Source organism: Biomphalaria glabrata, chromosome 9 (genome assembly GCF_947242115.1).
Source record: "Biomphalaria glabrata chromosome 9, xgBioGlab47.1, whole genome shotgun sequence".
Lineage (NCBI taxonomy): Eukaryota > Metazoa > Mollusca > Gastropoda > Planorbidae > Biomphalaria > Biomphalaria glabrata.
In genome coordinates, this window is record NC_074719.1 from 23,852,471 (window position 1) to 23,877,815 (window position 25,345).

The following is a 25,345-nucleotide window of genomic DNA, read 5'->3' on the forward strand; positions in this document are numbered from 1 at the left end:
CTTTGATTTTTTGTTCAACTCTGTCTTACACGAGAATGATCTTAGGACGATCACGGCCATGAGAAACGTAAAAGAAAAAAGTTTCCCTTTTAGACCTTGACAGAAGATGTAAACGTCATCTGTTTCTATGTCCGACGTTTGACGAGGGTGTCACGTGGCCAGCATAACGACCAACCAATTTACTTTCCCCAATTAATGTCAGGTACCCATTAGAGTTGGGTGGACTCAGGAGCGCCCTTAAAATCTCGAAATAAAAAAAATTAGCCTTCAACGAGATTTGAGCCCGGAACCTCTCGGTTTGGAAGCCTTACGGTTTAGCATGAACTCTACTTTGAAAAAAAAAAGGCACGTGGAATCCAGGAGGGTGAACTTCTGAAGCTCAGAACGCAGGAAAGAGCTTGGATCCAGGGGTTCTCTCCAAACTCAGCGGGGGGGGGGGGGGGCAGCTTTTCTCCATCAATCTACTGCCTCTCCAATACTAGCTCTACTTAAAATTATCTAAGAAACACTTTTTTTTTTCCCCCTAAATTCATTTCGCACATTTAGAGTCCCTTCATTTAGGTCGCCTTTTTAAAATTAAATTATTTTTCTAATCGCCAACCGGTCACCACTGCGGGACCGCAGCTGGCTAAGGGATACGCGAAATAAATTTTTACGGTTTTTTAATGATTAAAGTTTGAGAAACACTGCTTTAATGTATAATCATGGTATAATAAAACACATGCTGAGACTGTTTTATAGAGAAACCTTGGAGAAACCAGTTGCGTTTGGAAATTTCCAAAAGGATTTCGTTGTCTAGTCATTTATAAGAAGAAGTGAAAGTGAAAAGATTTCTACTGTTAAGAAGTTTTCTAAGAAATGTGGTTTATATTTGGATAATGTCTTCCTGTGTTTGCGGAATTTGAAATCTTCAATATAGACAGTCAGCTACTAGCAGTCCCCGTTTTTCTTAGAACAATTTCCGTTGTTATTAAAAACAGCAAAACATTTTGATACGTGACATGAGTTGGTCAACCATAGAAATCAGTTGGATCAAAGTCAATTGTTTTCATTACAAAATAAATAAAACTTAATATGAGAAATTACTTTTGTGATGCAATCTGTATGAGAAATCTAATAATCTTTAACGAAAATTTAATTACAAATTAATATATTTGTGGAAATGCCGTGTTGTTTTTTTTTTAAATATACTAAGATGCTATAAGTAACCCAATTATTCGAAGAACGAAGCGAAACTAAAAAGGGAAGAATGGGAGCATTCATTGTTATTTATGTAGGATGATGCCAAACAAGCGACTCTGTTATAAACTATCTTTGTTTATAAACGATAGACGACCCAAATAAGCGAAAGTAGGCCTATAAGGAAGTGTTTTGATTTTGAAATACATTTTTTTAAATAATAGTTGTTTTTTTTTTTCATCTCAAGTTGAATCTTTCTATATTGTAATACAAGCTAAATTTAGCTGTTCACCAGCAATCTGCTGTCAATGGCCCGGAGGATTCCAGCTACCCGTAGCCTCAGCGTGGCGCCTCTGTGGAAACGCCTAGTAGTGGAGCTAGATAGGCTAAGTACGAGTAGCGAACCAGACCCTTGCGTGATTCCCTGGGTGAGCTTTTTTTTTTTTTATCTCACTCGGGGTAGGGATGGAACAAATAGCCCGCACCCCAGTTAAAAAGTCCGCCACGCCGTTCCACGCAGGGGGCCGCCATCAGTTAGCCGTTAAGCTGGAGGGGCGGTTCTTACACAGAATAGTGGCGGTTACAGAATAGGAATCTGAGGTAAACTCCCCACAGTAAGTGCTGCTCTCGGCCACTTGTAGCGAGTGGACCCAGGACCCGGGGCGGTGCGCCGTGTACGTGGTACGGCCCCTCATGCCCAGTCATTATGGCCGCTACCACTGGGAGCCCTCAGACAGGACAGTGGGTGGGGAACCCCATGTCCAGGCCTGGTTGTTGGATAAAAGCCTTTCTAACAATCAAGGGGATAATGGCGCCCTCGTATGCACTGATTCCCTATTGGACTTCATTGAAGGAAGGTATCAACGACCGTCAAAATCAGTGCTGAAAATAAAATAAAAGTTTTCGACGAAACTATGTAATATGGTACAACTTATGTGGTATTTTTTTATTTTCTTGTTTTTTCTTTTCATTTACTACGCTTATATCAACTCACTCTGTCTGTCTGGTAAAACGTTTGTTCACATTATTTCTCCCACACCAAATGTCTGATCAAGATGAAATTTCGCACAGTTATTTTTACCTTGTAAAACAAGGATCATTAATAAAAAATAACTAATTTGATAATTAATTGTTGGTAATTAATTGTTTTCTTTGGCATCTTGAACAAGGAAAGGAAATTGTACTTGACTGATAAGGAGGTATACGGTGAATTAACCCCCTATATACTTTGCTTTATAGATGGAAACTTACAATAGATGATTAAAAAAACGTCTATTTCCTTAAGCGCTTCCCTGACATAGTGGTTAGTGTATTGGCAATGGAGACTTAGGGGAATTTAGCCCGCGAGTTTGAATTCAGGTTGTTCAGCTTTTTTTTATAAATGCATCTAAAAATCGATCACCCTCTTCTTTCTCCCCCACCACGTTCCAACTGATCCAGATAAGTGATAGGATCATAGCGAATTGAGAGAGCTAAAAGCATGAAATCGCACTAAACAAAAACAATTAATAAAAATATTTGTAATCGCACAGATTTATTATTGTTAACAAAGAGCAATTTGAAATTTAATTACAATATTGATTAAAAACGAATAGGGTTTGTTGGACTAGTCCGTTTCGTTTCTTTGATTAAAAAGTATTGGGCCGGAAGTGGCTTTTTTCCTTATATATCTTTGTATTTTTCAGTTCTCTTTTTAAATTAAACTGACATTATTATGCTATAATTTTAACTGTGCCTGGCAGAGAAAAAAATTCTGCACAAAAAAACGGGTACTTGGGATATAACCCGATAGAGGCTATAAAAAGAAAAGACCTGAAACTAGCGCGTGAAACTACACATTTACAGTACTTTATTTGATGAGTATTTTACCCAAGATCTGTGGTGTTTTTTTTAGGACTAGCTTATTTCAAGTACCCGGCATTTTCCGATACACAATTTCATACACAAAATAATTGTTGAAAAAAATTGTAGTGATTTTAAACTTTAAATGATTACTTAAAAAGGTGTTACTCCAACCAATTTTGAATTTTATTTTGTTATGAATGTCACTGTCTATTTTGTGTCTGTTCTAGTTTCTTAAATTTTTCTTGTGTAAAGGGGTCGTTTTTCTCCTAATGGGTATACCTGATTTTTCCAAGCAGCCTTTGTAAAATATTGGTCCTAAATAATGCTATGTTCATAAGCGAAAAATCACATGGCTGCATTATGATGAATGTAGGCCTACGTGTTAGTTCAATATATTTTATATTACTAGGTACTAGGTAACTATAAATAACTGTATAAATAGACGTAAGTTTCATTTTTTTTTCTGTTAGACAAAGTCATAATGCAAATTTTTGTTTATATCCTAATTCTAAAAAGGAATAATAATAGAATTATACAGTAAAAATAATCACAAAGTTTTTTAACAGTTTTGAAAGTCTAACTGATAAGATTACAAAGAGAGTTTGTGTTTTTGCAGATGTACACAAGCTACACTATGAGTCAGTCCATCTCTTCTAAATGTTTGGAAATGAGTGTAAAAATGTAGGCTTCGATTTTTTTTTAGCCTGAATTTAAGAAGTTACAAACTTCAAACAACTCTTCCATAAAACTTTGTATTTAAAAAATAAATTTATCCAATGCTCAAAATCCTGCTTGTATACTTAGGCCCTATTTAAATCGATCCGGTATCAATGTATTAAGTAGCAATAACCCCGCAAAAAAAAAATTAAATGAAAGAAGATTGAGATATACATATATTTTTGTGACGGTACGGGGTACCGGCACCTTTTTTCAATGTCGGGAAAAAATGATTACTTTTCTTGTAATTCAACGTTAATTGTTAATTTATTATTAGTTGAAAGTTAGGCAATCTCTCACTGAGTACCGGCACCTATTTTTTATTTTTACAAAAAAAAAAAAGCACTTTATATACTTTCAGCCGACATGCCGTATTATTAACAACACCTATATGTGAACTTCTCAATCATCTAGAGTCTTAGACAGTCATTATTTTAGACTAGATTTAAGTAGAGTCTAGACCTAGATCTAGTAGGCCTACTACTATAAAAAAAAAATAATAATCAGTCATTATAGACATCATTCGCAATTTTATTATTAGGTCTAGGCATTGAAAAGTAAATCTATTAATAAACAATAATAGATCTAAGTCTAAGTACTAACTTATTAAATAAGTCATTATAACTAGAAGTATTATAATGAATATTGTATAGATCTAGATTGACTAGATTATAGATAGATCTATAGATAGATCTCTAGTCTAGTAGATTAAGTATAGAGTATAGTAGGCCTACACGTATTACAGTATTATTAAATCTATGTCCTATGTCTATATCTAATAATCTAATAATTAAAAAACTTTAGTCTTCATTAATATCTAGACGTTTTTCTAATAAAAACTGACTATAGGCATAGCATAGGCTAGACTCGGCAATCTAGTCTCAAGATAGAATCTATACTATTACTAGATCTATTCGATTTTTATATATAGATCTAGACTAGAATTAGATTATAGATCTAAATATACTAATGGAGAGATGATATGCGGTGTTAGCTAATAGCGTTGCACAAGAAACAAACCTGGGTTTTTCTAAACACTAATACTTGGTATGTAATAGTAAAACAGCACCTACCTAAATAAATCGTAACTAGAAATCAAAACCTATATTTATTGTAGTATATATAGGTCTGTGGTTGTATTTTATATAGCCTTCGTAACTTCTTCTATAGAGAAATGACTTTTGTAATTTCTTTTACTGAAAATTGGGCTATTCGCCTCTGATACATATATAATTTTTATGTTCAGCAACAAACCCTATTGATTTAACTACGCTTAATATAAGCTTTATTAATTTTGTAAAGTATTTTTAATGTTTTTCTTGTTTTTCAATGGAATCATTAAAACTGTTGTTGGTGTACAGTAAGTAGAGATATTTGTATAATATTTACTACTAGCATTTTGTTTTACAATACATTGGCTAAACAATACTTTGAACAACATTTTTTTTTAAATACATGATACACACAATAGATATGTAACACATCATTCGAATAAATCCTAAATAAAACATCATACACACTATATACCTTCAATACATCCTAAAAACAATGTATTTATTTGGAGAGTGCAAAAAGTTCACCAAAAAAATAAAAATAAAATAAAGATTAATAATAGACAGTATAGATATATCTATTTTTCTGATCAAACAACATCAACATGTACATATCAAATGGCATATTTCATTGGTTTTATAACAATAAAAGCTCTCTTTGAATAGAAAATCTCATTAAAGGAACAAAATATGTTAGTCATAATATCATTAAGTCTTTGTGGGCATCAATAACATTTCATTACAACTTTATCCTCTTACGTAATGTCTACACAAAGTTTATTCCTCCAATTGTTTCTCGGAAGTCCTTGTGCCCAGCATCATGAGTCCAGCAAAACTCGAGTGCTGGCGAAAATAGACAAGACCATAGCCACTGATGGCCACGCGCAAAACGTCACCTGATTCTAGGTAGAACACACCGCCTGCAATAAAAAATATTTCCTTCAAATAGAGAGTGGTTGAGTAGGGACAAGTTGTACGTCAAATAGAGAGTGGTTGAGTAGGACAAGTTGTACGTCAAATAGAGAGTTGTTGAGTAGGACAAGTTGTACGTCAAATAGAGAGTGGTTGAGTAGGGACAAGTTGTACGTCAAATAGAGAGTGGTTGAGTAGGGACAAGTTGTACGTCAAATAGAGAGTGGTTGAGTAGGACAAGTTGTACGTCAAATAGAGAGTTGTTGAGTAGGACAAGTTGTACGTCAAATAGAGAGTGGTTGAGTAGGACAAGCTGTACGTCAAATAGAGAGTGGTTGAGTAGGACATGTCGTACGTCAAATAGAGAGTGGTTGAGTAGGACAAGTTGTACGTCAAATAGAGAGTGGTTGAGTAGGACATGTCGTACGTCAAATAGAGAGTGGTTGAGTAGGACATGTCGTACGTCAGATAGAGAGTGGTTGACAGAACAAAATGTACGTCAAATAGAGAGTGGTTGACAGAACAAAATGTACGTCAAAAAGAGAGTGGTTGAGTAGGACAAGGTGTACGTCAAATAGAGAGTGGTTGATAGAACAAGTTGTACGTCAAATAGAGAGTGGTTGATAGAACAAAATGTACGTCAGATAGAGAGTGGTTGAGTAGGACAAGTTGTACGTGAAATAGAGAGTGGTTGATAGAACAAAATGTACGTCAAATAGAGTCTGGTTGAGTAGGACAAGTTGTACGTCAAATAGAGAGTGTTTGAGTAGGACAAGTTGTACGTCAAATAGAGAGTGGTTGAATAGGACAAGTTGTACGTCAAATAGAGAGTGGTTGAATAGGACAAGTTGTACGTCAAATAGAGAGTGGTTGAATAGGACAAGTTGTACGTCAAATAGAGAGTGGTTGAATAGGACAATTGTACGTCAGATAGAGAAAGGTGGAGTAGGACAAGTTGTACATAAATGTGTAGTACTGAACAAATACAATATATAGACTACATAGACATTCAGAATTATTTGTTTATTACCCCCCCTCCCCACCTTTTCACCTGTTCTTATGTTGAGGTCAAACCTGTTTGGACGATCAAATATCACTGATAAGATTCACTCGCCGGAAAAAGCAAAAATGTTTAAACACACATCCTCCTTGACATAGTTGACCTGCTTTGTATTTTTAGAGCGATTCTTTTGCTCTTAACAATTTATGAATGACAGATCTAAAGAACAAAAAAAATGGACATCTTTTACCCCGCATCCATTATTCCCTCCCCTTCCGAAAAGAAATCCTGGTTAAGCAGATCTATATTATAAAGTAGAATGTGAGGTGTATGTATGTATGTATGTATGTTACTTATAGACATCAAAACCGCTTGACCAATCTTGATAAGACTAGGCAGGAATGTTCCTTGGGTACTAACTTAGACCGTAGTGTATGTATTGTAGACCTAAAACAAACTTAAGACCCTCAAAGAAAATAAAGTTGTCTGACTCTATTACAGCTATAGTATTTTATGGATCTAGGCCATGGTTAACAATGTTGACATCCATTCTTCCCTCCCCTTCCGAAAAGAAATCCTGGTTAAGCAGATCTATATTATAAAGTAGAATGTGAGGTGTATGTATGTATGTATGTATGTTACTTATAGACATCAAAACCGCTTGACCAATCTTGATAAGACTAGGCAGGAATGTTCCTTGGGTACTAACTTAGACCGTAGTGTATGTATTGTAGACCTAAAACAAACTTAAGACCCTCAAAGAAAATAAAGTTGTCTGACTCTATTACAGCTATAGTATTTTATGGATCTAGGCCATGTTTAACAATATTGACATGAGAAAAGATCGAAAGGATTTAGACCTTGATCTAATTTTAAGAAATACACTTTGCGCACATAGTTTTTTACTTTGACACATGAAAATACAAAAGAAGATCCATTGATTTCATTATATAATAAAATTAACCTTCAATTTTGTGTTTCAAAAGCATTTTTTACATAAATTAGTTCCTGATATCTGTGACTACAGATTTCCTGGCGAATATTCTTTCATTAGACATTACCAATTGGTTACACATTAACACATTTCTCTACTTAGTCTATACCTAGGTCTAGGTCTAAAACTCTAATTGAACACTTAGATGATAAAACTTCTTTTCGCAAAGATAGTTTTGTGCTTTAACACATAATACATACTAATTATTGTCCATTCATTTGATATTTTAATCAATTTAACATTCAAATTTGTTTTTCTAAAGCATTTTTAATACATTCGTTCGCTTTTCGCTAAAGTTGCGTAGCCGTGTTGAGATAGGCCTATATTCATTCATGAAAAAAGGTCACGCATGCGCAACACAGAATGAACTCTATAAAAGCCTATTTTTAACTCTAGATTAGTGTAGATTTAGATCTATGTCTACTTCAAGATCTACTTTATACTTTAACACATGAACATACAAAATTAAGTCTATTCATCTCAAATTTTAATCAAATATATGTAGGCCTACAAGCAAATGTTTTAATTTGAAAAAAATTGATTTAAGCCTATTAGCTATTTTTATTTGATAGCTTCATTCACACTATTTTTACTTTGACACATTCGCTTTACTTATTACATTATTATTTCGTTTTATTGTGACTATATCGACAGTAATGCGGGTCGCGGGTAACATGTGTCTAGTATTTAAATATATAAAATATAAAATGACTCTAAAATGTGACTGATAGGTCTATAGAACGAGACTCAGCAGACGGTGTGCAACGTGCACGTCTATCTATTACAATCATAAATCTAGGGCCTACGTCAATCGCGAAGCGACCATGGATCATCTCATGGAAATGAGATGAATGCCTGGGCACAAGTTGTGGTCGGAACGATGTCGCCCATACATCAGTTTCCCCCACTCCACGCAGCTGATGTATCAAAAGGAACGGCAGTGCCGATACAGTTTGGGGTCAGCGGCGTCGCAGGTTCTGCCAGAGTGTAGCACTGGGTGCTGCAAACTGCCTTAGGGTCGCCAGCTCCTGATTTTTCCTCAGGGTTGACTCCCGAAGCCTTTCCCATGATTGGGTATAGCTGCAAGGCAACAGAGGTTTGAATTCAGATTTTTCCTTCTCCTAGGTATGTAGCCAGCCATGGCTAACGAGCCCCTCTTGCCCGAAGCTTACTGGTTAAGGCGCCAGTTACTCGCCTTTGCCCCTTCTCCTGTTAGTGAGAACAGTTCCGCCGGACTCAATATCTGAGCCACACATGAAGGCCAGGAGTTGGACTGGTTGTCAGAGGCTAATTGAGAAGCATGCCATTAGGAAGCATTTTATAGGTAGTGGAGTGCTTACATCCATTACCACTTCCAGCAATGACAACCTTGAGGAACCATTCATAAATACATGCGGGAATACCCGCTGACGTATGTATGTTCAATCTACAGAATGTCTAGAGTCTATAACTCAAGACAAAATTTAATTTAAAAATTATTGTATTTAAAAAAATATATAGTGATGCCAGATTTTATCACTGTGTGGCCAATTAAGAAGTAATTCTTTTCTCAAAATATGCATAAAATATCAACTTTCTAGGAAAATCGTTACAGCCATTACGAGAACCGTGTCCAGGTTCCAGGTTTGCCCATAATTTGTTAATACAAAAAATGTAAGCTGAGAAGAAAAAAATGCAGTAACATACCAGTGTAGCTTGTTTGTTCATCCATGCTGCAGTGATCACAGCAGGTATGGGAAGTTTTTAAAAGACAACCTGATTGGGCTATGCTGTTGGGAGACATTCTTTCAACCACATGAGTCCATGTCTACAGAGTTTATATAGGGAATATATATATATAAATAAACTTTTATAGGGAACTTTTATTTTTGTACAGAAGTGATTGATGACTTTGGATGATAGCTCACCGCACAGGGTGACACCAACCCTTGCTAAGACTTTTGTAAATGTAATCGTTTCGAGTAAACCAAAATAACATTTTAAAATATATAGATAGATAGATAGATAACAGAGTTTTCGCCTTACTATTACCAAATTTGAAAAGAAAAGTTTTTTTTTAAATAGTTGTAGGATGACAATAGTATTTCTAGCTTATGTTAAACATTCCAAATAACATACCAAAAGAATACTTTTCATTAATTTAGCAATTTTATTATTACAAAGCATATATCAACTCACTTTGTATGTCTGTCTGTCTGATACACGTTATTTCTCCCACACTCAATCTCGGATCAAGTATTTAATTTGCACAATCATTTCTTTTTCTTGACAAAAAATCTATTAAAAAAAAAACAATTAGTTTTTAAATAACGGTAGTGCATTTTTTTGTTTGGTATCTCGAACAAGGGATCATCATCATCATCATCATCAAACTCCATTAGAGTGAGGGCTTGAGAGGCTCAAATCCTCTCTTGCAAAAGCACTGGACAGAAACCCTGCTGTCTTGCGTAGTGCATGAATGTCGCCATACAGGTCGAGAATTTTTGGTTTCCCAGACCTGTCGAGACGGAGATCAGCAAGTCTGGGGCAGTGAAACAGAATATGAGGCACGGTTTCCTCTTCTTCCCCGCAGCGTGGGCACCGTGAATCGAAATTTGGCCATAGCCGCGAGAAAAATGAGCCAACAGGACAGTGGCCTGTCCTGCACTGTGCTATAATAGCTTGCTCAGGCCTGGACAGCCTCCACCACGGGGAAGTGCGGTCAGGACGCCTCATTCGCTCCCAGACTCCACGGGCTTTTTGGGACTTGTCCCAGCACTCAAACCACTTTTCCATTTCTGTTTTTTGTATTATAGCCAGGGCTAGAAATTGTACTTGACTGATAAGATGATATAAGTTGAATTAGTCCCCTATATACTTTGTGGAGAGACACTTTTAAGACTAAGAATAAAAAAATATGAAACCTCTTATATTTATAAGCACTTTCCTGGCGCAGTAGTTAACTGGTTGGTTTGAGAAGATAAGTCCCCCTGTTTAAATTCAAGACGTTAACCTTTTTCTTCTAATGCATTTAAAAAGCGACCATCCAGATACCGCATTTTTCTTCTCTATCCACTGGTTTAGACAAGAGATAAGATTTTAGCTTATTGAGAAAGCTAAGAGCATGAGATTGCGCTAAAGAAAAACAAGTAGTAAAAATAATTCTAATCTCAGAGATCTATTATAAATTGAATTGCATGACTGATCCAAATTAACTGGCACAACTGACACTTCATAGAAACTTTTTTAATATCTGTATTGTGTTTTTCTTGTTTTTATTATAGTTTGTCTTGTATTCTATTATTTATATTTTAAAACAGGTTTTGAACAATACCTGATACTTGAAATCTTGACAAGTATGCGCTGATTCAGGTCTGAAGTGGATGCTGCTATACACAAAGTATAAACCAGAATACACAATCCTAAGACCATCTTTCAAGACGTCTACACCTCGGACATGTTCCACTAAAGGATCTGGACTTATGTTATCGTGTTGAAACAGAACATAGACGGTGTGATTTGGAAATATCGGCACTGTCAAGAACAATTTTTTAACATGAAGAGTATTACAATATATAAGTGACTTTATTAAATGATTGTTATGTTTCGATATTACACATAGAGTCACCATGTAAGAACTTTTGGGACTTTTTTATCCCTAAATTATCACATACAAATGACATTAATACACATGGAGTCTGTGTGTGAATGTCATTGAATATCTACTGAGACTTTGGGATAAAACCATTACAATGAATTCAAAGAGTTGACTTTATGACGAACAAAGCGTTTGAAGCGAGACCAATCGTTTGAGAAGTTCTGAACACTGGCCTGCGACGTCACCACCTGTGGGCAGTTTAGACCAATAGTTCGTTGCCACGTCACTGGTAGTGACGTTGCTGGTCAGTGTTCAGAACTTCTAAAACGATTGGTCTCGTTTAAAGTCGGAGACTGCGAGACAGAAGGATGAATGTTTATTGTCTTCTTGAAGCGAGTTGTAGTTTGTTTACATTGTTCCATATCTTATTCAGTTATTCATGCCATTGTGTTTGTACCTACATCTACATTGGAATTGAAACATCTGAATAAAAGTTCAATTCAGTTATGTATAAAACGTGTGTGCAAGTTTTATTCTGGAATGGTGTATATATGGTTGGATACTGATTCGCTTACAACGGTTCAGTCTGTAACTACAAGCTAACAAGGCCATTACGAGGAAAGCGCAAACAGGGATATCCTAGTTCAATTTGGCGTCACACTTTCATGGAGGTCCTTCAGAGCAGTGGACAACAGGAAGAAAGTGGCTTCAGACAGTACCAGTGACAGATTTTTGTGGAGGCAGCTTGCCGCCCAATGCGCCGATCGGTGCGGGAGGATCTAAGTCCTAAGTAAGTAAGAATAGCAGATTAGGTTTTTTAACTAAAATTTTTAAATAGCAGCATAATGCACTATAGATCCCTCAGATTATGCATTTTTTTGGGCTTTAAATGCCGAAAATATGGCTTAGCGGCGGGGCTCCGGCAAAAACCCCGCCGGAGGAGCTCTCAGGTCGGGGTATCTACAATGTTTCCACTAACTCCATGAAGAACCTATTCTAGGGTACAATACATAAACATCTTCCGAAAGAATGAAGTTTTAGAATGTAAAGAAAAAAATTAATTATGCACACACACACACACACAAACACACATATACATACATACATACATACATACATACATATATATATATATATATATATATATATATATATATATATATATATATATATATATATATATATATATATATATATATATATATATGTGTATGGCGGTGGGGGGAGGTAACAAAATCCCCCCTCTCGGAAAAAAAATCCTGGCTATATATAGTTCGCATGCTTTTAAATAGGGAATAATGTACATAATTAGAAAATATTTTATAACGTCAAGATATTATTTACACAAAGATGTACTTCTGTATCGTACCCCTTTTGCTGTATTCCACTTCTGGATTTGGATTTGGTGGTGGAAACATTCGTTTGTGTGCAGAGACTGGGTTGAACGTGAAGTCTGAGGAGTTGAAGGATGGCAGTGGAACTGGAAAATATTTTAAACAAAAATTAAATTGAAACTAGAAAAATTCATTTATGAAAACGTTTACACAACCAGAATGCATATTGTTTAGAGAATTAGGATAATAAAAGCATTACTTATGCTATCAATATATACAACAGAAATGACAGAATGAATTACTTAATAATTGACAAATTTGATGTGCATAAAATGTACGTGAATAGTGTCAAGAATAGTTTCAATATTCTCAGATAATACAAACTTGTGGCCATAGTTGAACTTTTGGCAGTCAGTCTACAATTATTGGATAAATGAGAGAGGAATAGCCAGACAAGAGTCCGATGGCGAAGTACTGTTGCGGCCCTATGCTCCACATAGAATCAAAAGAACTCAGCAACAGAAAGCTGTGTGCCGTCCGTTTTATTTCATACCACACAACTTAACTTAAACACCTTTTAATTAGAATACTAGTTTGTAAGGCTTGCTGACTGGCATTAATTTACGCCCTCATAATCACCATGGTAACTATTGGAAATGTTCAAGAAACCGAATGTACTAAAGTTCAAATATTATATAGGTGAGTCCTTTAGAAGTAAATATGTCAAAGTGTCTTCTTTTGTGTGTGCTTGTGTGAAATAAGAAATAATAATTGAATCATTAACTAATTTGTTTAATTGCTTACCTTGGTTAATATCTTGTCTGCGCATGGTCTGGTGAAAAGAAAAAAAAAGCAATCCAATCACTCTATCAATCTATCTATCTATCTATCTATCTATCTATCTATCTATCTATCTATCTATCTATCTATCTATCTATCTATCTATCTATCTATCTATCTATTGATCGATCGATCGATCGATCTATAGGTATCTATAGGTATATACATTATCAAAATTATTCTTGTATTTCAACAATGTGCAAACTATTGCTAATGTATTTGTTGATCCAATAGTTCAAAGAAACAAACTTTTACCAGCTCTAACAAAGACGACATCTGTTGACTAGTGTAAGCACAACATTTCTCTACGCCGTCAATGTACTGATGGTTTAAAGAATCCAATAAATCATCTGCTGCTGATAAATCGTACAGATTTTTGATCAGATGTTTGCATACAACACAGGCTATTGGTGTACTTGTTGATGGGAGTGAGTCCTGAATTAGATAGAGGATAGCAGTGTAAAATGTGTCATTTAGGTACCAATGGCTGCTTTCAAAATTGTATTACAGACATTAAAATTTGTTTTATCTAACGGTTTCATGAAATATTAAATATTTATAACCAAAATAAATTCTCACACTTAACGAATGTGTGCTTTGAATTTTGTTTCTGATACTTCTACCGTACCAACTTTTTCTAAACAAAACGAACAATGTTTTTAACACACTGAATCATTGCAAGTAAATCTTCTATTCACCTGACTTTCAGATCTGTTGAAGAAGGTGTGTGAGGCCAGAGCAAGAACCATGCCGCACAATAGAATTGAAACAACAGCCAGTACAAGGACAAGTCTGTGAAATTGAATGTTTTCTTGGTTAAAACAGCTGTAGATATTATTGTTAATTGCTGTTATTTTTTAAATCATTAGTTTGCTGAGTTGACGTATGGGCAGGGCCGCACTTAGGCCACTGAGACCTATGCGGCCGCATTGGGCCCCACACTTTCCTAGGCCTCGCGCGAATTGTAGGTGTAGATTATCAAATTAAACCATTTTAACTTATTATGAAAGGGGTCCTGCGATTCTCCTGAAATTGCAAATCATACGAAAAAGTCAAGAAAATCTGAAATTATCAAAATCTTCTGAAAACTCATGCAATCTTCTCTGAGCCCACACCCGTTTGTGTGTGTGTAGCAGAACAACAGTAGTCCACTACGGGCCTGGCTAAGGAATGCTGACCTAACTGACCCCTTACCCGCCATCATGGCCTTAGTAATTGTGGAAAATTTTATTTTTATTTTTTACTGTTATTTCTATTTCAAATCTAATACAATTATTTATGTTTTTAGTAGCATATATTTCAATTAATTGAATTAGATTTATTTTAGTATTGGGAAGGGAAATAAGTACTTTTTTATACTGGTCTACAACGAGGCAGGTTGACCTGGGGACTTTGGGGACAAAGGGGCAGTTGGCGTGGGTTTTGTAGAGCGGACGGTCGCATTTCCCTCTTCTTCTTGTTTTCCTAATATTGTACGAGAATAGTATATTGAAATCTAACGTTCACAGTCATTTAGAGATCTTAGTTTAGTCGCCAGTTTTATTGATGTACCTGTATTTGAAACGTTTTTGGAAGATATATTCTATATCAATAAAGTGATACGCTACATGTTGTAACTATTGTTCTGGTGTTGAGCGTTATATGTCAGTTATATACACATACACCTAAATCGCGACAGGGCTAAAGCCACAAAAGACCAATACACGGTTCCAGCGTCAACAGACGGGCCTCCAGAATCGCCCTAGACAACGACCAGTTGAAGCAGGCGCCAGCACACTGCTAGCGTCTTGTGACACTTAAAAACTAATTTGTCATTTTTGGACGTCAATCAGTGTTGAAAACGCTAATCCTAGCGATAAAAAAACGGCATTGTCAGCGTTCATTTAATAAAAATGTAATAATAAATCGAATTTTAACCAAAACAAGATGTTCAAATACTTAATTTACTTTAACAGTCAATGGCATATAGATCTAAATCTATCTCGACCTCAAAAAAATACACAAACAAAAGCGATATTTGCTAGCTGATAGTAAATTTAAAAGGCAGATCTGAATGTTTATAGTCTTTTTGTTGAAAAACTACTATCTACTGTAGATGACTCGTACAGTTTATCAGACAGTGATTTTGTACTTTGTAAAGTATGAATAAGAAGCAAAGACGAATATATCTTCTATTACAAAAGCTTAATTTTCACTTATTATCCTTATGCCTACCAAGACTGTGCCCCGCGCAATCCTTTTCGCATAGGGCCCCGCAATCTGTAGGACCGGCCCTGCGTATGGGTATTAGAAAGTCCACGTCAAAAATATTGATAAATACAAAATGTCAAATTGAAAACACAAACAAACAAAAGTGAAAACACTTATTTTAAGGATAGAGCTGTACATTTATTGCCATATCTATCAATACAGCAATAATTATTTCCCTTAATCAAATTAATAAACACTAATTAATAAATTCGTCGGTTAATTTTTTGATTGATTCATGTTTTGTTAGGGACAATGAATAATTGTGCAACGTTTTAACTTGATACGAAAATTTTAACAGACGAGAGTTGATTCAAACTTTGTAAAAATGTGTTTATCTCATTGAGTCCTTTGTACAGGTTTCATGTGACCCATTGAAACCAAATTGCGAGAACTTGTTTTAGACTGTGGTCCATAAGGGGAAAAAAGCAACTAATACAGAGGATGTAAATATCCAATAAGGGTTAGTAATCAGTAGTGATGGGAACTAAACTAAATTTTTTTAGTTAAACTAAAACTAAGTTTGAACTAAAAAAAAGTAATTAAACTTTTAGTTAATCACAAATTGAAAATATTAGTTAAACTAAACTAAGAAACTTTAGTTAAACTTTTACTAACTATTTTGACCTTTTTTAAGGACGAAACAGCCAAACATGAAAAATATAATGCACAACCAATCTCTTTAGCAAAATGTAATAAACATTTATTTGTGCACATGAAAAAAGATTTAAATGTCTATATAGGATAGATGTGTAGATCTTAAATTAAGATTCTTAATAGAATCACTAGAATTAGAATGATACTATTATAGAAAGAAATTAGAAGTAATTGTCCAAGTTCTAATATAAGTTACCTTTAGAAGTAATGATAAAACTGCATGTTGACTCTCTAACTAACTCTAGATTTTAGAATATTCTGGATCTAATATCTTCTACAAACGAAATGATCAGAAACATAATCTGGATCTAGAATTAAATCTAGCTACTAGACCTAGATCAAATAATTAATATTTTAATCTAAAAATAATCTAAGAAATACTAGTTACTACTACTACTACTAGATCTAAAATCTAGATAGAGTCTAGTAACTAGTAGATATCTTAGTAACTCTAGATCTAGAGATTTTAGATTATTATAATTATGATTATAACTAGATATGGGTATTTATGTCTGTATACTCTATAGTAGTTAATACTAGATCTAGTCTAATAGATCTAGTTCGTAGATATAAGTATAATTATAATAGAAGTAGATGTAGATCTAGTCTAGAACTCTAGATTTAGTTAATTTAGTATTAGATCTAGTATATAGTGACGACTATTATTACTATTATTAGTTAGTTAGATACAGTTAGTATTAATAGTAGTATAGTCATTATAGATCTATCATCTATGCATCTTAGGTCTTAGTATAATAAGTAGGCCTAATCTAGATATAATATATCTAGATCTAATAATCTAATCTAGACTCTAATTCTAGAATAGTAGAATCTCTAAACTCTAAACTAATAGATCTAGTCTAATAAAGTAATGTAATATAGTATATATTTCAATTAATAGATCTAAATCTATATTATTGACTTATAATTTTAAATTTACATCTAGATCTAAGACTACTAAGAGTTAGACTCTACTTAAGACTAAGAGACTAAAATAATTAAATATATTATTATTATTACTATAGATCTAATAGTAGTAATAGACTAATACTAATAGACTAGACGTCACTAGACTGTAACTCTAGATCTAGTAAAAAGTTTTAAAATAAAAAGAGTCGACATTTCTTTTAGATCTATAGTAAAGCAAAATTCTTTGCCTGCAGCTATACAGGAGCACACTGGTGTCTAAAAAAAAGCAACAATATGTAGATCAATAGAAGCAAGGAATTATCAGGATTTATCAAGCAGCGAAACTTGCTAGAAATATAATGAACACGTTTATTTTTCTCGCATTTCAAATACATTAAATTTCCGGGAATAGCGACCATTATAGGGTAAAGGTCAAAAGGATTTCTGGTGACCTGTGCACCCTCTAGTTTATTCTCCTCTCTATTATACACTGCATATATTCTCCAAATTACATAGATCTAAATATTTATTGGTATGTATGTTAAAAAAGTTTGTAAAATTTGTAATTAAACTTTTTAGTTTGTAACTAAAAAAAATTAAGTAAACTAGGATTTTAACTAAACTTTTTTTTTTAATTAAACTTTGGCCTTAACTAATTTTTTTTAGTTAAACTAAAAGTTAACAACTTTTTAGTTAACTTTTGCCCATCACTAGTAACAGCGAGTAAGGTGACGTAAGCAGCGAATAGGGAAGTAAGCAATCAATAATGGGAAGTAAGCAGCCCATAAGGGGAAGTAAGCAGCGAATAAGGGAAGTAAGCAGCCAATAATAGAAATAAAGTAATCGATAAAGGGAAGTAAGCAGCGAGTAAAGAGAAATGAACATTCAACGAAGGGACATCAACCTAATCCTTTAAATGTAGTATTCACGAAGTTGCTAGAAGAATGTCAAGACCTCAAAGTGCTGACATTTGTTAAACTCTATGACATATTTACATGCATTGTAGTGATTTTAAACATTTCAGAAAAGCCTGTACAAGTTTGAACAAGCAAAAGAAAACTCTGATCTTTCATTAAGATAAACTCAAATTAGTCCTATGAAGATGGCACAATGCGCATTATATGTGTAAAAAACAACTATTCTATGTTTGGCAATTCAATGGACCATAAAGCTTAAAAAGTTAATTGATTAGGCATCATCGTCCTATAGTCCACCACTAAATGAAACAACGAATATGATAGTAAAGTATGTGAAATGTAACGCTAAAAACTCTAAAATAATATAATTAAAAATAGAATTGTAAAATCTCCAAGACTGCAGTTCTTAGGTAAAGCTGATTGATTGTATTGTATTATGGTAATGCATTCCTATAAAATGCTTTCGATGGAATGCGTCTCAAATAGCCTCTGAAAACCAGTCCAACTCATGCCCTTCAGGTTTGGCTCAGATATTGGATCCGCCGGAACCTTTATCCTAGACAGGAGAAATGGCAATAGCGAGTAATTGGTACCTAAACCAGTAAGCGTGAGGAGAAGGAAAACTCTGGATTCAAACCCCTGCTGCTCTGCAGCTTTACCCAAATATGAGAAAGACATTGGGACTTAACTCTGAGGGAAAAAATCATGAGCCAGCGAACCATACGCAGTTTGTAGTACAAAGTGCTTTTCATTGACAGAGTCGCTGTTCCCAAACTGTATCTGCACTTGCCCTTCCTTTGACACATCACTGGCTTGGAGGGGGGGGGACTGATGTCTGTGTGACATCGTTCTGACCATAGTAAATATTCAGGCATGCATCCCATTGCTGTGAGATGATACATAGTTGCTGCTCGACTAAATAATGCCATATATTGTATCTGAATGATGAATTGATTTCCCCGGACTTCTATTGCATTATTTACGAGTCATTTCTGATATAGGCACAAAGCATACTATTTAGACATGATATGCCTTGTTGCATTACCAACGTGTTTACTTTATCTGGAGATTAGTTCTTTTGACTATGTAGTCTATTCACAGGCTATTTTGAACCGATGGGAGATTTCCACTGTCTCACCTAGGCGTTGAATAAAGTTGGGTCAAGGTTTGTTTTTTTTTCCTTAAAAACATTTATTGATGACATTTCCAGTTTCGTCCATTAGTTCGCAGTAAGTGGTTAATATATTTGAGAAGTAAAGCGAAGTCTTCTGTATTAACTCTTTCTCTCCTAACTGACGATACCAGCTTTGATTCCACAGAATGTGGTAAATGATTACGGAAAGAAAGAGTTAAATGTTCCAGATATTTTGTAATAGATATATTGATATTTGATATTTAGTCCATAGATGAGATTGAATAGGTCAGAAAGTTTAACTTGTCCTTAATACTTTTTACAAAGCTTGTATCAACTCACTCTGTCTGTCCGTCCGCCTGTCTGTCTTAAAACTTAGCACGATTATTCATTTTACTTGACAAGACATGAATCAATAAAAAAATTAACAAATTAGTTAATTAATTACTGGTTATTAAATATTTTGTTTGGCATTCAAATAAGGAGAATAAATGCTACTTTATGGGAGATGTGGATGTATATATGGATTTAATCCCCTTATTACGTTTTGACAATTCTTTTCTCCCACTACCCATTCTCGGATCAAGTTGAAATTCACTTAATTATTCATAGTCGATGACAATACAAGAATCAATCCAAAACTTAATCAACAAAGTTAATCAATTAGTGGTAACTAATTTGCTTGGTTTTATATAGCAGAAAGGAAGCTAAACCTTGCCATATTGAGATGGCAGTAATTGGCAACTCTTTCCCTTAGATGAGCTTTGTTTTCGTTTTCTAAAGTAATTTTTTTTTCTTTTGTTTGTTAAAAATTCCTTTCGGTAGGAAGAAAGAATGAAAAGTATTCTCTTGTAGCCAATAGCCAGTTGTTGGCACAAACTCAGATGTGTTTACATGTACGCTTGTGTTCAGACTATTTGTCTGGAATTACTTTTGTATTTGCACATTGGTCCAAACACTTTGGTGGACATGAGTGTGTGTGTGTGTGTGTGTAAGGCCGGGGGGGGGGGCTCATGGGAGGAAATGTATGTGTTGTCTTTAGGTAGTTAACAAACACAATTAAAATCAATTCGGGATTCGAACACCCCTTAGCTAGCCAAGCGATTTTACCACTCAAGAACACCTCCCATTACTGTACTCAAATGAACATTAGCAGCTAGACCAAGCATAGACATAGACATTGTTGTGTTCAGCCTATCGTATGAATGTGTGTTCAAGTAAATGGAGTCGAGATGAGTCCTCAGGACAGACCCTCTCACAAGATTACAATTATAATGGAGAGATACATCAGCTTATATCTACCAGCAACTAGATATCTGTTTTCACATAACAGTAACTTGAAATAAATTTCTCTTCATAAATAGCTGTACCTTCAAATAAATTAATGTTTATACCTAGCAGTACCTTGAAGTAAATTTCTCTTTATACCCAGCTGAAATTTCAAATAAATTTATGTTTATACCCAGCAGTAACATTAAACACATTTCAGTATGGTCTTATGTGGCTACAACGTAGGTAACAGAGCAGAATTATTTCAAAGCATGTTTTGGTAGGTAGATGAAGCTGGTGATTAAATCCATTAAACAACATTTTCTTTCAAATGCTTATATAATCGTATCTTACTTGAATGAATGGAAGGCGTGCATAATGGAGTAGTAAGGTGAAGCCCAGTGGCGTGTCTAGGCGAAAACGTAAAGGTGTGGCATGTATATCACGTGACATTGTTTTTTTTACAGTTCAGTAATAAATAATGAGCTACTTAAAAAAATTACAACATTTACAAACTTTTCTTTTTTTTTTTTGTTTACATTTCCAACTAGATCTAGAAGCTAACACTTTCTTCGTTGATTAAGGAATTCAGAAGTTGGAAGTTGGTTAAAATCGCGACTACGCAGTGTGGTGTGCAGTGGCGTAACTAGGGCGGGGGAGGGGTATCCCAATTTGAAAATTCCCCCGGGCCCCATCTTGAGGGGTCTCCCTAATGAAATGTGTATTTACATTAAATATTACGACATTATTTCATGCCATGATGTTGAATGTCAAAATGAATGGGCCCTTAAAGAGGTCAAGCCCCCCCCCCCCCCCGGGGCCCATAAATCCCTAACAACGCTAGTGGTGTTGTGAACGTAAAATGGAGTAGATGAGTGTTGAAGTAAATAAAATGAAGAAAAAATACTTAAGTCCATAGATTATGCAGATGTTTTATATTTATTGATATAATGTAGAAATTTGGAAATCAAAGTAATTCATGTTCTAGACAGTATTTCTAAATTATAACGAATGCCATCGATTCAATCCACATAGTAATTTTTTATTGTTTTTTAGAGAGAAAAAAATAAAAATAGTTTACTTTATTATTTGTACGTAACACGGGAATTGAATTTGCAAACATTATATTACTTTTTTTTTAATAAAATAAATATTTTCATATGGTCGTGACTTGCTATCCACCGTAGTAACAATGGGCCTATCTTTATACGGACGTCAAATCGTCAGTTTATTGCTTGGAATTTCTGTAAATAATCTGTAACAGTCCTGACTTTTAACTAATCACTGATTTCTAAATCCGGAATATGTTCTCGAGATAAAAAGCTGAACAAAGTGAAACAATAATGTCCTGTGGGCCGCAAAAATGGATTATAACTGATATTAAGAGATAGCTGCTGTAGGTTACAATTACACAAGGCTAATGTTATTTAATGTCTTGATTATATTTAGAAATGGTGTAAGATTTCAAGCATGTAGAATCACAGAGAGCAGGGCTCTATTAGTCTCTATAGAAAACAGATTACACCCTACAACAGTAATATCTGAAAAAACAAAATGTCTACAGGGAATTCCCTATAATTACCAAGTAGACTTGCTGTACTCTAACATTCGAAGGTCTATGTGGCTGTTTTCAGTTTATATAAAAAGATCTTGACCTTGACCATGACCTGTGAGCGTGACCTATTTACTGAATATTTACCATAAGATCTCATTTCTTAAACAAACCAAGAGCGGATTTTGATTTTAAATTCCTAATTGTTCAGATATTCTTAATTTTACATTTAAATTTAATGTTTTTTTTTTTTTTTATTTGTATCCACAATGTCTAGATTGAAATAGCAAGTGAATTTTATTAAAAAAGGTATCAAATTAAATTATAGAAAACTACAATATAATAAATAATAATTTAAAAAAAACACAATAATTCTAGGCGTTGTCTTATCTTCTTATCTTATCTTATATAATACAGTTCTACATTGAATTTGGCTTTAATTTTTATTATTTGGTAGACGAAACATCGGGAGTTGTTTTTTTTTCTTTTAGAGAGTTAAAACAAAACCTGATCGTTCTTGCACTTTTGATACATAAAGTCTAGATTCTATATTTAGATTCTTTCTCTAACCAAAATAAAAAAGACGCTTTATCGTAGCTATTTTCTTTTTAGTACTTTAAGGATACAAATTAAAATAAAATGTTATGTCCTATAACGTATAGTAAACAAACAATGGTTATGCCTGCAATAGATGTGGCTAAATATGTAGGTCACAGCTGGGGCTGCTTAACCATGGGAAATACTACATTCCTCAATGATCTTCTGACTCGATGACAAGCCTTAATATCGTTGTCAGTATCTCAATCCTCTTGTTGGCTAAACCCCGTGGTTAAAGGAACTTATCATAAGTCAACATTAAATTAAATATGTATACTCTAAGAAAATGTCAATTCATTTTAGTTCAAAAGAAGAAAAGTGAGAAGAAACAAATGATTTATAATAATACAATAATCAAAATATAAGGAAACAGTACCAGTATATAAAATGTACACTAGGAAACAAGAAAAATGTAAAACATACTTTAAAAAAAAGCATATATTAAACGTAATGGTATAGTTTGGATCAGTCATGTAGTTACATTAACAATAGTGAGTGATTCAGTGAGTTGATATAAACTTTGTGGTAAAGCGACATTGAAAGATGACTAGATTTGCAATGAACAAGTCATTAATGACAGGTGAAGGGTTGTGACACCCGGACACATGGACATTACCAAGTCCCTTAATTCTGCTAAGGAGATTCTTATTATGTCAGAGGATTGTGCTACTGCAGACCTGATACATCCTGGGGGGGGGGGGGGAGGATATCTAATGGGGACTACAGTTAATTTTATTTTCTTTCTACGAATCTTGATCTTGGTTGTGCCAGAGAAGGACGATTTATGGGTTAAATAACAATATTTCAGTTTTATGACAGCAACCACAAGGGTAACAACTAGTAAGATAGTTCCACAGTGCCGGAACATTATGCACCAGTGTAAAAAGTAAAATACTGCACACTGATTGCAACTGTGTATTTGTGGGGATATTGTCATATAAAAAGACAACAGCAATAAAAAAAAATCGTAAAATTGGTTTCAAACATTGCAAACTCTTGTTTTGTATTTTTTTTAACAAACATAACTGAGTCTCAAGACGCTTTTAAAATATGAAAAATTAAAAACAAAATTAACAGAGCTAAAAGATAAATGTAATCTAAGCGAGGTTTTAAAAAGTATTAATATTATATGCTCTCATATTCAATGGCTTTTTTTTTTTTCTAATTATAACTGAAATTTTAGACCTTTGGCTTAAAGCTTCTACTCACTTCTGGTACAGTCGTGTAGGAGACGTGGACTGTATCTCTACGTCAGACGCAGCAACTGATGACGTAAGTGAGACGTAATCGTCCAGCAGCCTGTCATTGTGCACCTGTAAGATTGACCTCTTCCCTGACATTTCAGTTCACATTAATTCCTCTGTCTTTCTTTCATGAACTTTGCCGTCTCTTCAAACTAAAAATAGGGAAATGCAATTTTATTCCGTACACATAAATTTATACTAACAAAAGAATTTTACAAATTCTAAGCCTAGTTTAAAATAGTTACTATTCCCTTAAGGTAAATATTTACCAGAAAACTATTTTTAGTATGCTATTATATTTTACAGTGTTTGTTACTGTGTGTGTGCGTGTGCGATAGTTTTTAAAAAATGAGGTGGGTGGCTCTATAGCTAGATCCCCTTGGTTAGCCACCACTCGAGACAGATCTATGCTGTAACCCGTGCATGTGTTTTTCTCTTACCCTAAACAAAGGCCTACACAGTTTATTACTGCATACTATAATATATCGCATCGTGCTAAATAATGGAATAATGAAAAAGGCATAATATGTTTCAAAATATCTAACATTAAATATATCCAACTTACCAGCTGACTTTGTCGTGAGAGCCATTTGGCTCTTTCTTCTTATTCTTATTAGTATTCATAGGGAATTCCCGCTATTAAAAAATAATAATTTCGAAATCATGTTTTAAGCCTACAATAAAGATGCTAATCAATGTGGAGTGTAATCATCGAAAGTTTCTAGGGTTTTAGAAAAGTGCGTCACTGTCAACATAAACTGGTAGATAGCTGCATACAATTTCATTTATTATTTTATTTCCACTTAGACGTATCTGCTGGAATCTATATACATTTTCTACTTTGCTGAGATCTGTAATGTCTTTATTTCTCTTGTTTTATCCTTTCGATCACTATATCTAACACATGCAGGTCAGGGAGAAGAGATACGATTCTTTCTTATTGCCTCATCTTGTCATTTCTTTCATCTGCCCTTCTGTTTATTTTTCAAAATTCTTTTTCACGTTTCCGTCCTAGTCACTTTCGTTAATGATAATATCAGGTGACCGAGCCTCGCTCGGATGAATAATTTGTTAAGGAAGGATATATAACCGAAGTCATTTCGGGAATATTGTTGTAATTACGAAAATGAACGATCGGGTAAAGACTATCAATCCGAAGAGTTGCTTTTTCGTTCTGTCAGTTCTCAATGTAAATCAGTGGTTCCCAAACTTTTTTGTCTCGTAGACCCCCTGCCGTGTTTTCTGGTTTTCGGTAGATCCCCTACTCAACTTGCAAATTTTTGCAAATTCATCAACATTATTTTTAAACAAATTTCAAACTGTAGTGCGTTGAAGAGTGAAATAGTAATTTAAAACTACACAACTACGGAT

The 25,345-nt window shown here is 34.3% G+C and overlaps 1 protein-coding gene across 2 annotated transcripts; it reads right to left on the reverse strand.

Annotated features, from left to right (window-relative positions):
* Positions 1-2,688: 2,688 nt before the first annotated feature.
* Positions 2,689-24,684, reverse strand: LOC106052665 (tumor necrosis factor ligand superfamily member 6-like). 2 transcript variants are annotated; one of them, XM_056041288.1, is made up of 9 exons: positions 24,540-24,683; positions 23,940-24,126; positions 14,149-14,242; positions 13,706-13,885; positions 13,415-13,442; positions 12,646-12,756; positions 11,013-11,212; positions 9,386-9,506; positions 2,689-5,713 (listed from the first exon to the last, which is right to left on the reverse strand). In XM_056041288.1, exons 2-9 carry the CDS (start codon positions 24,068-24,070, stop codon positions 5,571-5,573), a joined length of 1,008 nt encoding a protein of 335 aa, XP_055897263.1. In that variant the 5' UTR covers positions 24,071-24,126; positions 24,540-24,683; the 3' UTR covers positions 2,689-5,570. The 2 variants fall into 2 exon arrangements, with proteins under 2 accessions (XP_055897263.1, XP_055897264.1); XM_056041289.1 differs by lacking the exon at positions 9,386-9,506 and having other exon boundaries at positions 24,540-24,684.
* Positions 24,685-25,345: the final 661 nt, after the last annotated feature.

What these genes read in the sequence shown, in the direction of transcription:
- LOC106052665 (XM_056041288.1), bottom strand. Translation starts at nt 24,070, where the DNA reads ATGTCAGGGAAGAGGTCAATCTTACAGGTGCACAATGACAGGCTGCTG. An exon ending in TCAACAGATCTGAAAGTCAG is followed by an intron (nt 13,886 to 14,148) that starts GTGAATAGAAGA and finishes TATCTAATTCAG; the next exon opens with GACTCACTCCCATCAACAAG. An exon ending in TGAACAAACAAGCTACACTG is followed by an intron (nt 5,714 to 9,385) that starts GTATGTTACTGC and finishes TTTTTATTGCAG; the next exon opens with GCGGTGTGTTCTACCTAGAA.